The sequence below is a fragment of the Helianthus annuus genome, chromosome 10, assembly GCF_002127325.2.
Source record: "Helianthus annuus cultivar XRQ/B chromosome 10, HanXRQr2.0-SUNRISE, whole genome shotgun sequence".
NCBI classification, from domain to species: domain Eukaryota; kingdom Viridiplantae; phylum Streptophyta; class Magnoliopsida; order Asterales; family Asteraceae; genus Helianthus; species Helianthus annuus.
Window position 1 is genome coordinate 19373604 of NC_035442.2, and position 13890 is coordinate 19387493.

The 13890-nt window shown below is 36.7% G+C and overlaps 3 protein-coding genes across 3 annotated transcripts; 2 read left to right on the forward strand and 1 right to left on the reverse strand.

The window, feature by feature from the left end:
• Positions 1 to 286: 286 nt before the first annotated feature.
• Positions 287 to 2626, reverse strand: LOC110884125. Its single transcript, XM_022131801.2, has 2 exons — positions 2418 to 2626; positions 287 to 1495 (listed from the first exon to the last, which is right to left on the reverse strand). Exon 2 carries the CDS (start codon positions 1487 to 1489, stop codon positions 395 to 397), a length of 1095 nt encoding a protein of 364 aa, XP_021987493.1. The 5' UTR covers positions 1490 to 1495; positions 2418 to 2626; the 3' UTR covers positions 287 to 394.
• A 532-nt stretch (positions 2627 to 3158) lies between these two features.
• LOC110884126 lies at positions 3159 to 6976 on the forward strand. The gene is made up of 7 exons (XM_022131803.2): positions 3159 to 3353; positions 4226 to 4283; positions 4354 to 4656; positions 5303 to 5351; positions 5449 to 5543; positions 6192 to 6316; positions 6637 to 6976. The coding sequence occupies exons 1-7, from the start codon at positions 3193 to 3195 to the stop codon at positions 6692 to 6694; spliced, it is 849 nt and encodes a 282-aa protein (XP_021987495.1). The 5' UTR covers positions 3159 to 3192; the 3' UTR covers positions 6695 to 6976.
• A 5280-nt stretch (positions 6977 to 12256) lies between these two features.
• On the forward strand, positions 12257 to 13372 carry LOC110880722. The gene has a single exon (XM_022129191.1). The coding sequence runs from the start codon at positions 12257 to 12259 to the stop codon at positions 13370 to 13372; it is 1116 nt and encodes a 371-aa protein (XP_021984883.1).
• The last annotated feature ends 518 nt before the right edge of the window (positions 13373 to 13890 follow it).

A 13890-nucleotide genomic window follows, 5' to 3' on the forward strand; every position in this document is an offset into this window, starting at 1 on the left:
CTTTAAAACTTATTAGATTTCTTTGAGACATTGGGGAAAATAACGCATTGGTTATTTTAAAAGGTGTTCCACCTGGCAACATTACATAAGCTTCTCCAAAACCTTCAATTAATTTTGATTTACCAGATATAGTACCAACATTTGCCTTTTTCATGGTTAAAGTAGAGAAATAACTCTTTTTCTTAAGAATCGTATGCGTTGATGCACTGTCTATTAGACATATATCTTCTCCACTAATAGGGATCTTAGTTAAACACTCCATATGCTTCAAAACAAAACAAAATCATATAAATAAAATGTCTAACATGCTTCAAACATAACAAATCCCAAAACAAAACTCAAACAAAATGTCTTAAAGAAATGAAGGAAATAACATCACTTGAAAACTAATAATTCATATGTAAGGAAAATTGCAAGCATCCAACTGGGTTGTATCAGCCACAATATCACCAGAATCCAAGTTAGTTGGCTCAATAAGGAAATCATCATAATCCAAATTAGTTGCATCATTATGGTCTTTATCAACATTTGCAACCTCATATGTAAAATTTGTCTCTATTTCTTTTGCTTTGTCTTTGATGGATTGTTGATAAAGTTCCACCAAGTGTTTGGCCGTACGACAAGTCTTCGACCAATGATTGTTACTTCCACATCGATAACATGCATTCGATGAAGATCCCACCTTCTTTTTATTTTTTTCTTCATTGGATTTATGTTCATTATTATGCCACTTTTGGTGGGTCCCTTTGTTTTTAAACTGAACACTATGATAATTTCCTCGGCCACGTCCACGACCTTGACCACGACCACGGCCATGACCACGACCACGACCACGATGATAACCTCGACCACGTCCATAACTTTCACTTTGGCCATTATATGTTGCCACATTAGCTTCAGGGATTGGGGTTGCTCCAACCGGACGAGTCTCATGATTTTTCATTAAGAGCTCATTGTTTTGCTCGGCCACAAGCAAACATGATATTAACTCACTATATTTGGTGAAACCCCTTTCACGATATTGTTGTTGTAGTATCACATTTGAGGGGTGAAAGGTTAAAAATGTTTTTTCCAACATTTCCTTATCAGTAATATTTTCACCACATAGAATCAATTGTGATGTGATTCTAAACATTGCCGAGTTGTACTCGCTTATAGACTTAAAGTCTTGCAATCTTAAATTAATCCACTCGTAACGAGCTCTTGGTAATATTACCGTTTTCTGGTGGTCATACCTTTCTTTCAGGTTGGTCCAAAGGACAAGTGGATCCTTGATAGTGAGATACTCACTTTTCAAAGCCTCATGAATATGATGGCGTAAAAAGATCATGGCTTTTGCCTTATCTTGGGTGTTTGCTTTATTTCCTTCTTTAATTGTTTCACCCAGATTATTGGCATTCAAATGTATTTCAGCATCCAATACCCATGACAGATAGTTTTTCCCAGTAATATCTAAAGCCATGAACTCAAGTTTTGCAAGATTTGTCATGATGAACTGTATTAAAAAGATACATGTGAATTTAAACTGTAAATAACATTGATTGCAATATAATAAGATAACAGATAGATTATATATAACTGTTTAATATCTAATACAGTTTTTTTTTTTTAGTGATATATTGGTTTTGAGAAACTAGCAATTACCTTTGCATGTTCAATAATTATGTTATTTAAAGAAATTGTGTTTTGGGGCTTTTAGTTTGACATACGAGTTCGATCAAGATGGCAACCAAAAATAAATTAGCCAAAACAAAACCGACTAAAGCCGGGTTCCTTGGCCATTAACATGTGACATGAACGATATACCATAAGTAATTTCATACTTAGACATATTCCTAACATCAAATAAAACCAAAAGTGGATGAATGATTAAATAAAATAAATGAAAGATAACTACCCAATAATCTAATATATGTATTGATTTATAATTATCTAAAACTCACCACTGAAAAAACATTTACTGATGAAACAATTAAAGATGTTTTATTTTTAAAATATATTATTAGCCATTTAAATCTATAACGGTTGACTAAGAGATATTATCAGTTAGTCTAAAATATATTTTAAATCTATATATACCCATCTAGATATAATTTTGAATATCTCAACATTAATGTTATTCTTTAATATCATTAATATCATCGTATTTGAATAATATATTCTTTAAAATACAAGTTAAATATTTAATATAATATCATTAATATAGATTTTAACAGTAAAGATCGTTATATATATATTACCCAGATTCAACTCCATCAAAGTAAACCCAAAAGGTTTAAAATCAACTCCCCCAAAGCAACAGAATTAAGAACAATTATTTTTAAAATATATACCTTATGCTGCTAAATCGTTATTAATATAGCATTCGGTAAATGGTTGTAAGCATTGATGAAAGTAAAATAATGAATATGATATACCTTATGATTGTGTGATCCAAAGCAATCGTGCTGATAACGTGTTATGAATAAGCCTAATAGGAAGATGAGAAGAGATAATTGGGAGAGAAAAGATGTTTATTATTAATGGGTGTGTCATACACAATAGAATACATGGACTATATATAGGGGTAATAAACTTGGAGAACAAGTTGGTTTATATTAGGAGTTGATAATCAATATATATTCTTTATAATATTAAAAACTTTATATTCATTGTTTACGTTCTTATTTTTATGTACGTATCGATATAAATTCAAGTCGTCTTTGAAAATTGGTAGGCTCAAGTATACTATGTTTTTCTTGTTCTTTTATATACTTTTTTAGTTGATTTACGTTTTGCATAGATTTTGTTTTACAACAAGTCGGGTCAAATACAATACGTTTTCATTAGACCGTATAAATTCGACTTACTTTACGCTTCGGCGCCACCACAACGCTTGGTGCCATTTTTAACTTAAAAACATGATTTTGTACTTATTTTTCATGTACGTGTCGGTATAAGTTCAAGTTGGTGTTCGACGTAAAGTTCTTTCGCAAATAAATCGGGTCAAATATAATACGTTTTCATGCTTATTAGCATGTACATCTTCAGTTTATCTACATTTTAACGTAACTTTTTTTCAGAAACGATTCGTGTGTTTGGACCAGCCGCAACGCAAAATATAAACAAACACAAACACTCGTTAACTCCCCGCCTCTTGGCTTTTTCAAAATTACCTACGAACAGATCACGAAAAGCTTCAATTTCAGAATAATGGCGATTGATCGAGAAGCCATGAAGGAAGGAGGAGGAATATCAGAAATGGAGTTCAAAGACCTCGAGCTTCCCGCCGACTCTATAGATGCATCTGTCATGTTTCATCTCGTAATGGACGTTCTAGGGTTTGTTCTTTTTATGCACCAGCAAATCCCTTCGTAAGCTTCTTTTTAATTCCACTAATCCTATCAAATCTCTGTTTCTATTTCATGAATTGTTTCAATCGAAAAGTATCTGTGCTTAAATTACCTGAAATTTAGGTTAAAAGTTCACAAATTATATATGTGTGTGTGTGTGTGATTTTTTGTCAATTTCAAACATCAAAAGGCATTTTTGCAAGAAATTTTTAATGAATTTTGATATTTGTTTGAGTTGATGAATATCTGTGATTGAATTACCTAAAAGTTAGGTTAAGAGGTCGAAAATTAGGTATACGTGCGTGAAGACTTACGTATCGCAACTCGATTTATTGTTCTGGTTGTTCGATCTCTATATATGATATTTTATCTTAAATAAAGTTAGATGAATTTATGATCTTAGAAAGTGAATTTTTGCATAAGTGTTAAATGAGTTCTACTGTTTTAAGAATTTTTTTCATGAATTTTGCCATTTGTTTGAGTCACTGAATATCCGTGATTGAATTACCTAAAAGTTAGGTTAAAAGGTTGGAAATTCGATATGTGTGCGTGAAGATTCATGTATCGCAACTCGATTAGTTGTTCTGGTTTGATCTCTATTTTGCGATTTTATCTTAAATGAAGTTTGGTGAAATTTTTGTCCATTTCAAACATCAAAAGAATAGCTTAAAGTGTTAACTGAGTTTATATGTTTTATTGAATTTGGGGTTAGATTTAAAGATGAATGCTGATTTAGGGTTAACTGAATGTTAGTTCTCTGTGTCCAGTTACATAGAATTGTTGTTCTCTTTGATTGTTGAGGTTATGCTCAAAGAATGCCTACTTTTTTCTATTAATATGGTTTTTGTTTTTTTATTAAACCTGTAATATTTGTTACTATTTTTTCTTGGCAGGATCTTGCAAGATCTCAGTCTTGAGTTTGATGATATGAATACAGAGTATAAAGATTTGGTATGTCTGCAATATTCATAAACAAATCTGTGATCTCAATTTAGAGACCTTTTAAGGTTTTGATTTACAGGAAGTAGCTATTGCAAATAGTGAAATGAAGGCGTCTCAACGTAGAATTCAAATGGGAAGAAAGAGACAAGTGAAACATGTCATAAGAAGACTTGAAAAGCTGATGAAAACTGTTGCTGATACCCAAACTGCCCTCCAACTGGTCTTCAGTGACATTCCACATGTCGAGGCAGTCATTTTGGTTCTTGGAGCTAGTCCCGTTCGGCCTAGACGCGTTTATGAGTTTTGCTTTTCACACGGAAAAGATGTTTCCGACGCTTGTGATTTCACTAAAACAAGAGTAGCAGAAGCGTTTTCGAAAAAGGTTCTGTCTAGATGTCCTCTCTGTTGGTTGGTCTGTTGGTAGGGTAAGCGGTCAAAAATCAAAACGGGTTGAATTAAGTGCAGATCAAAATAGGTCGGATCGGGTTGGACTGACCCTGACCTAGGGCATTTTTTATCCATTTTTTGCTAAGCAGTTAATGTGGTAAAAAATCGGATATCGGTCAAGGACCGATATTTGAGATATCGGTTATTGTGGTGGGATATTGGTAATTTTAATATCATGCAGAATTTATATATATAGCATAGGAACTGACTAAGACTTAAATACTAATAACAGCAACAAGAAGAAAGAAGAATGGTAGAACTAAGAAGAAAGTACTAATATCGAGAAAAACGGTGATATATCGGTCCAATATCGCCTATAATATCAATACCAATATTTTACACCGATAACCGACATATTGGTGATATATCACCGATATTTACTGCATATAAATAATTGATGTGTTTAATACGATTATCAAAACTCATATTATTAATGATTATAATCTACCTTCTTTTAATAAAGTCATGTTGGAGATTTATGCAATTCAATACATTCGGATGACTCTCAATGCATCATTTAGCATAACGTGTTTGACCTATGAAAGGTATAATTAAACCCAAATCAATTCATCTTTGAACAGGTCATCAGGACACTGGTAGCCAAAGGCGCTGGATCTGAATCTTATGCAGGTATCAATTAATAAGCTAGATATTAAAATGATAAAAACCATGAATATCTTGGAAACAGGCTGAAATGAAACTATATTGAAGCTTTGCAAATTTTTAGGCCCTTCAAAGTTGTTCTTGTTGGTTAAAGCTCCTTCTTCTTTCAATATGCCTCTGCATTTTCTTCCCAAGCGTGATTTTAGATGCAACAAAAAGGTAATCTTTCATTACTGGAACGCGTATTTATGTAAATCATGAGCATGTTGATGGCTTCAAGAGACCTATATTATATAAGTATTCTTAGAATGACCAGCTTTTTTTAAAATATTAAATCGTATCGGATTTTCTTTATTATTGGTTCCTCGGATGAGCATCTTCACTGATAAGTGATAACATATATATGTTGTAGATATTCAGGAATATCTTTAACGGTTAACCTACAATCTGATATGGACTTTCAAAGTTATTTATTTGTTTTTTTTTTTATTTGCCACATTTACAACTCCATCTAGAGTTTCAAGTTACAGTTTGTAGAGGTTGCAAAATTGATGGGTTGGGTAACGGGTCTAAACGGGTAATCTTTAAAATACAACCTGCAATCTGATATGGACTTTTAAAGTTAGATTTTTTTTCTTTGTATATTTTGTAAAAGGGAGGCGATATTTAGGCGAAAATAAAGATGATTACACATAAAATTTATGCATAGCGTACTTGGGCCATAGCCACAAGATGTTTGTACTTTACGTGTATAAGTAACTATTTTCCATTTAAATATCACTTCCCTTGTAAAAATATTTGTTTTTAAGTATTGAAGTTTTTGTCTAGTAAGATACATACCCTATTGAACTTATTCTGCATCTGCAGATAGTGCCTATGAGATTAAGAATCAAGTGTAGAAACCAAGATCGAGCGGTTCATTCTCTAAATTGTGACCCTCAACCTGCGAACCCAAGCAACATGTTGGATTCTACTTCAAATGAATACATCTGGTAATATATCTTTGTACTTTATGCTTTTAGTATACCTCATGATATTCTTTCATTCTTGTTTTTTACCTGTTAAGTTATCTGCCTTCTCGTTACATGCCAGCTTTTGAAGTAATTTCTCTTTTGAAAATTGCTCGGTTCGGGCTCTGTTTATTTCAAACGGGTCAAATAAACAAAGTTAGCTAAAAGCTGAACGGGTCAAAACAGTTAGAAAATCATCACAAAATACTTTTATTGCTTTTGTAATCAAAACAACTTTGTTAATTGTATTAAAGGTGTTTGTGGGTCAATCCGAATTCATTTTGATTCGTTACGCATTACAGGTTTCAGTGCCGGCATGTTATCAAGGGTTTGGCTTGGAAGTCTTCAGCCGAAGAGTGAAAAGTAGATCAACAAAGCTGGTGTTGCCAAGATACCGAGACATGATATGTCACAAGTTGGCTTCCAAGCAGTTGGGAACAACAAATGCGGTTGTATTAACAATAGGAGATTAGGAGTTTCATGATGTCTAAATTGTACCATCAAAACACCTTTTGTAACGTGGACTTAAAACTTGGTAGAAAATTGATAGCATGCGTCTTGTCTGAATTTTTGTCTAGTGGCATATGCTATTTTAGGACCACATTCTTTGGTAAAAAATCTAACTGGTGTTAGTTTGATGAATTTGATGGAATTGGAATCTGAATTTTATTTCTAATTGCATGGTTCGTAAAAATCATTGGAATTGAAACTTACATAAAACAAGATAACGTGTTTACGTGACAATAACAAGAACTGAAATTGAAATGAAGGAATTCAACCCACCACGCGGTAGTTCAAAAGATCTTAACTCTGCAACCAAACTTTGTCCAAAATAATTACTAACAACAACAGTACCCAGTAAGTCCCACAAACAGTAAAAGCTATTGGTAGGGTCTGAGGATGGTGAGATGTAGACAAACCTTATCTCTATCCATATGGATAAAGAGGCTGCTTTCAAAAAGACCCTCGGCTGGAAAACAAACAATGCAACTACAAATATAGCAATAGGAATCCACCAATCACAGAATAAGTGTTAACCGACTAACATAGTAGAATAGACACACTATAGCCCCTAAACAATATATATATATATATACACACACACACACGAATTTTTTGCAATAATAGGTGGTTTGAACCACAAAAGAGTGGCATTAGGTGGTCAAAGTTTTTATTTTCAGATTTAGGTGAATTGGTGTTTCATATAGCGACCTTCAAACAAATTTTCTGCAAAATCTGCCAACTTCTGCAAAAGCTGCAAAAGAAATAGAAGGTCGCTGAATGATACTGCGACTTTCACAAGGTCGTTGATTCATATCACAACCTTGTTTAAGGTCGCTGTTTCATGTTACAAGCTTGAAGAAAGTTGCTGTTTCATGTTACAAAGTTGCTGAATGGTGTCACAACCTTATTTAAGGTCGCTGAATGGTGTCACAAAGTTGCTGAAAGTTGCAGAATGATATTACAAAGTTGCTGAAAGTCGCTATATTATCAAACAATCTTGTTTAAAGTCGCAATTTGATAGTGCTTTCTTGCACAGAATGATAGTTTTGTTAATAAAGGTTGCAAATTGATATAACTTTCATGTTTAATGGTGCATGGCAGTGTCACATGTGATAATGAGACTGTAGTAAGTGTTGAGTTGTAAGTTCTAGCACTTATATGGATATTTTTTTTGATAATATATAACGATAAAGATGCAAATTTGATTTATTAGAAGATAAGATTCTAACTAAGGGGATAGGGGTTCGACCCCCACTAACAGGGATTGTAAGGAAATAAGCCGGTCTCAAAAAAAAAAAAAAAAGCTTCATCTATAAGTGGTTATTATTTGAAAAAAAAACAAAGATAAAAATTTGTCATCCGGTAAATTTTTAACTATTTTCTTTGGATAACATCAAATTTCAAAAATAATTTGGTGGGAGCCACCGAAATGCTTTCCGCCGAGCAGACGCCCCTGGTCCCCGGACAAATTTACCCCTCCTTATAAGTTAGAGACAAACGAACCCGGTGGTGGGAGCCACACGGGTGAGGAAACGGCCACGGAAAAGGCCACGTTGGACGTTTTTTTACCAGACAAAAAAATGAGCTTTTACGACTTTCGGGCCCCCCTGAATGACCCGAAATGCATTCCGCCGACCAGACGCCCCTGGTCCCCGGACAAATTTACCCCTCCTTATAAGTTAGAGACAAACGAACCCGGTGGTGGGAGCCACACGGGTGAGGAAACGGCCACGGAAAAGGCCACGTTGGACTTTTTTGACCAGACAAAAAAATGAGTTTTTACGACTTTCGGGCCCCCCTGAATGACCCGAAATGCATTCCGCCGACCAGACGCCCCTGGTCCCCGGACAAATTTACCCCTCCTTATAAGTTAGAGACAAACGAACCCGGTGGTGGGAGCCACACGGGTGAGGAAACGGCCACGGAAAAGGCCACGTTTGACGTTTTTTGACCAGACAAAAAAATGAGTTTTTACGACTATTAATTTAAGAAAAATTCACGAACACAAAACACAAAATTCACAATCTTTTACATTGACCATCACAATAATATAAACATCAAAGAACATTACGCGGTTTATTTTAATGTAGGAGAATTCACGAACACAAAATACATCTACCAATACAGGAACCCCTAAGTCACTAACGACGGCATCATCTGATAACGCATTCGAGTCATGCTCTGGAATCAAAAGGATGAATCAGAGTCGCTATCAATCTTGTGATATTGTTCCCATGGATCATCACTAACGACGGCATCATCTGATAACGCATTAGAGTCACGATCACCGTCGTATTGGTGGTAGCACAAGCTATGGTAGATGCATCAAAACCTACATATCGGGGGTATGGTTGTAAAACACTTGACGATGCAGGGTTAGGGTTCTGCACAATCCAAGGACGTTGAGGTCGTTGCATAAAGGAGGTAGGATTTCGATTTTGATGTTCAACATATGGTGGTGGGTGAGGATGTTGGTCGAGGGGTGAAGCGCCAGGACAGTTCGCCTGGTGTCCAGCGAAGAGCAAAGCACTATTGTCATTGGGAAGAGAATCACTGGAGTAACGGAGGGATTGTGGGGGGAGTGAGTTATTGTTGGGTTGTGGTACAACAGAGTTACGGTTAGGTTGTGGGTTAACATTAGCGGGGTTTGCTTCCGATTCGTGTATGTGCACATGAAAGTGAATGTGGAGTTCATTATCACGGTTTGCCATCAGCACAATGTTGGAGAATAAGATGATGCGCAAAAACGCTTGTGAAGTGAAGGTATGCAAATCTATGGGTGTGATGGGGGGGTATTTATGGTGTTATTATGAGTTATTTTAAAGTTCTTACATCCTGACCCTATCTGGTACAAACTCCATTCAATACACACTCCATTCACAAATTGGTTTTAAGACATTTATTGTTAACACCTAATACCACCACTATAAAAGTCGTTGTTTGATATGAAAACCTTTTAAAAGTCGCTGTTTGATATGAAAACCTTTTAAAAGTCGCTGTTTGATATACCAACCTTGTTTAAGGTCGCTGAATGATATTACAAGGTTGTTAAAGTCAATGTTTCATATCACAAGGTTGTTAAAGGTCGCTGTTTCATCTTACAAGGTTGTTAAAAGTTGCTGTTTCATATAACAAGCTTGTTTAAAGTTGTTGTATGGTTCTGCATAACAGATGCACACAACAATTTGAAATATAATGTTGATTACATAACAGATGCACACAACAATTCGTATGTTGTGAACAACAAACTACTACTGTCTTTGTTAAAAAAAATATAATGTTGAAATTTCAATTGTGTCTGTATGATCTTCTTTATAAAAAATGTTCATTGGTTGATATTTCTGCCGATAGGAAAATTTGGTCAATGTATGATGATTCTCTTGGATCATTCGGGACCTCATTCATCATGATGTTTTTCTCAGTTTTAATTTTCGTATATCAAGTGGGAAGATCTTGTGTGGAGGAGAAAGATTATTCTCATCTACCATCTCCTCCCGTAAGGTGTACGAAGATAATGAAATCTGCTGTTGTGGATGCGTCAACGTCTGCTATTGAGTCTTATGAAAGATCTAGCAGACGCTGAGGTATTTCTCATCTACCACCTCCTCCCGTAAATTATTCTGCAACTTTTGGTGGGGGAATCAGCCCCATGCAGGATTTTCAGCATCCTTAACATTTGACCTCTCATTTCCTTCGCATAAAAAGTTGCATCAGGAAGCTCGATATACGAAGAAATGGGACGGGTTTCACTGTATTTTACTTCTAATTGGAAGCCCGACAAACAGTCTTGCAATTAGAAATGATTTGTTAAAATAGTACGAAGTGAACATTGTATTTCTGCCTGTATGTAATTAAAATAGTACTACATTTATGTAATTTGCGAGTTTGATAGATCCTATTGTAATGTTGTAATGTTGTTGAATTACCAAATAAATAGCCATTTTAAATTTTGTGTTGTATCATGCCTTGTTGTAAACCTAATTTCAATGATGGTTCAAAAAAAATATTAGAACCACTTCAAACGAATAATAAAATCCGACTAACTGAGTAGTTGAAACAAATAACCATTTCAATGTATTTAAAGTTGTTTTAAGAGAACTACCTTTTTTACTTTTTAGAATATTAAAAAAATATTATTATATGTATATTAATCCAGAAGATGGTGGGCTCCACCAACTATCTTGTTACTCCAACACTATAAATACTAGTTGTATTAGGTTCTCATCCTTAACATTTCTTAACATTTCACTTTCTTAGTTAATGGATTCTTTTCGGCCATACCTCGTAAGACTATATTGGGGCGGTGTGTTTTCCTTTGTTAACGGGGCTGTTCAGTTTGACCAGTCCATGCTAGCAACCTCTTTCCTTATGCGACATAAATCGTCGTATGACCAATTGGTGGATTCAATCTGTAATCATGTTCAACTACAGAAAGAATCGGTGCGCCTTTCATTGTTACTAGGGTACACATTTCAGGGCATATCTCAGACAACAAAAATTTTCAACGATGATGGTATTGAAACAATGAACTATTTAGCCGAAGTATCGGATGGCAACTTCATTGCCGAGATCTATGTTCAGTGGGAGGCAGTCAATCCTGTCCAACACATGAGTTTCACAAACCTTCTGCATGATATTACACAACGTAATGTTGTTGACACCCAAGATTCTGATGAAGATGACGAGGGATACGGGCAAACAACTCAAGAACACCACTTGATGCCTCCTGTTGATAACATAGTAGGTCCGTCCTCCCAGTTTCTGGTGGGTGACAACAATAATGACGGTTTTGATGATTCGGAAAGTTGCAGCACCGAAGAAAGTTCTGAAAGTGAAGAGGCACCACCATCCGACGATGGTACTTCTGACGACGAGGCTGCAGTCAACCAACGCACTGAGTTGACCCTGGCTCAGCCGAGGCCTATCATTCCAGCGACACATGACGACCCAGACGAGGACGAGGAACTTAGGGATTACATGTGTCCGGATTATGAAGATAATCCAATGGACGTATGGAATCCAAAAGTAAAACAGATACGTCTCGGCATGTATTTCAAGTCAAAATAGGAGGTGGACCTTGCTATCCGAGAATGGAACATTCGCCGTGGAAGGGAAATTTTTGTGATGGATAGCAAACCAACTTTATACAAAGTTAAATGCTACACCAGAAACAAAAATTTTAAAAACCCTTTCCCTCATGCTCCTTTGTGTGAATGGCGTGCAACGGCATTAAAACAGAAACACCAACACCTTTGGCAAATTACCAACTGGGCGCCTGCCCACAGTTGTTATTCCACGGTGGTACGCAACAACAACAGGTGCTTTAGATCTAAGGATATCGCTGCACACATCCTGCCACAAATTCGTACAGACATTGCGTTGAAGGTGAAACACATCAGGACGCATATAAAGCAAGCGATGTCTGTCGATGTTATGTATACGAAGGTGTGGCGTGGACGAAGAAAGGCAATTGAGAGGATATATGGAACCTGGGAAAGCAACTTTCAGGAGCTGCCAAAGTACGTGTTACGCCTTCAGTCTCGAAACCCTGGTACGGTGGTTTCATGGTTTCATCACCCGCACTCGGCTCCAGGACATCCAACATTCAAATATGTTTTTTGGGCATTTGGTCCTTCTATTCGCGCGTTTCATCTTTGCCAGCCTGTCATCTCTGTGGACGGCACACACTTGAAAGGAGGGTACCGTGGTAAGTTGTTGGTTGCGGTAACCAAAAACGCCAACAACTACATAATGCCAGTTGCGTACGCTCTAGTTGACGAAGAGACGGTTCATAGTTGGTGTTGGTTTTTCCAAAATTTGAGAGAATACGTCACCAAAGACTGTAACAGTAGAATTTGTGTTCTATCAGACCGTCATGCCAGGATAATTAATGCGATGGAGAACCTTCTGGATTGGAGGGAACCAAACGCCTACCACCGTTATTGTCTTCGGCATGTCAGAAGCAATTTTAGTGGTGGGTTCAAGACCAAATCTCTTAGGAAGCTGTGTTGGATGATCGGGAGCACAAGTCAACGAAGAAAGTATGTTTGGGCTGTGAGGGAAATGCAGATGTTAAATCGGGGTGCTTGGAACTACCTGAACGACATCGACAAAAGCAAGTGGACTATTGTTTATGACCGCGGAAACCGTCGTTGGGGTAACCTTACGACGAACATATCCGAGTTTATGAATAATGTCTTACGGGGAGCAAGACTCCTGCCAGTAAAAGCCTTGATTCATTATACATTCACCAAGGACGTATCAGAGTATGCTCGCCACGCGCAGATGGCCCAAAGCTGCAATACCCCTCTACCCCCTCGAATTTGGTCCAGGTTTAACAAGTTGCATTCCGTAGCCATGCAACATGAAGTGTCCGTCTACGATGTCAGAGAAGGTCGTTACGCGATAGTTTCAAGGGAAGAAACCAATGATGACGGTGGAAACGAGTACACCGTTGAATACAGACGCCACCGGTGCTCATGCGGGAAATGGAAAATGCTTAGATTCCCTTGTTCCCATGCTATCGCCGTTTGAGCTTGGAGGGGTGAGCAACCACATGACGTTACCAACTCCATATTCCACACCACCACCTATCCGGAACAGTACAACGGTCATTTTTTCACCCTAGGACACAAAGATGAGTGGGAAGAAGCGGACTGGACAATTCAAGGGGACCCTTCGAGGGTCACAACACATCGAGGCAGGGTTCGTTCAAGAAGAATTCAAAACGAGATGGATGTTAACTACCACGATGAACCCCAGGCACGTCGATGCAGCAGATGCGGAGAAACCGGGCACAACAGGAAGACCTGTGGCCGACGTTAAGTTAGTATCTTTTTGTGGTTTTAATGTTAACTATTAGGTGTATCCTCCTATGTTTTGTGTTTGGTATTTCTGTTTGAATTCTCAATTGGTGTAATTTAACAATTAAGACATGTGTTCCAAAATTCACTAACAATCATTAAACACAACAACACACATATTATTGAATTGAAAATACATAAGACACTAGCTAAGGTAGAATATGGTGGGGTTCAAAAAGATGAATCAGA

What these genes read in the sequence shown, in the direction of transcription:
- LOC110884125 (XM_022131801.2), bottom strand. Translation starts at nt 1,489, where the DNA reads ATGACAAATCTTGCAAAACTTGAGTTCATGGCTTTAGATATTACTGGG.
- LOC110884126 (XM_022131803.2), top strand. Translation starts at nt 3,193, where the DNA reads ATGGCGATTGATCGAGAAGCCATGAAGGAAGGAGGAGGAATATCAGAA. An exon ending in ATGCACCAGCAAATCCCTTC is followed by an intron (nt 3,354 to 4,225) that starts GTAAGCTTCTTT and finishes TTTTCTTGGCAG; the next exon opens with GATCTTGCAAGATCTCAGTC. An exon ending in ATACAGAGTATAAAGATTTG is followed by an intron (nt 4,284 to 4,353) that starts GTATGTCTGCAA and finishes TTTGATTTACAG; the next exon opens with GAAGTAGCTATTGCAAATAG.
- LOC110880722 (XM_022129191.1), top strand. Translation starts at nt 12,257, where the DNA reads ATGTCTGTCGATGTTATGTATACGAAGGTGTGGCGTGGACGAAGAAAG.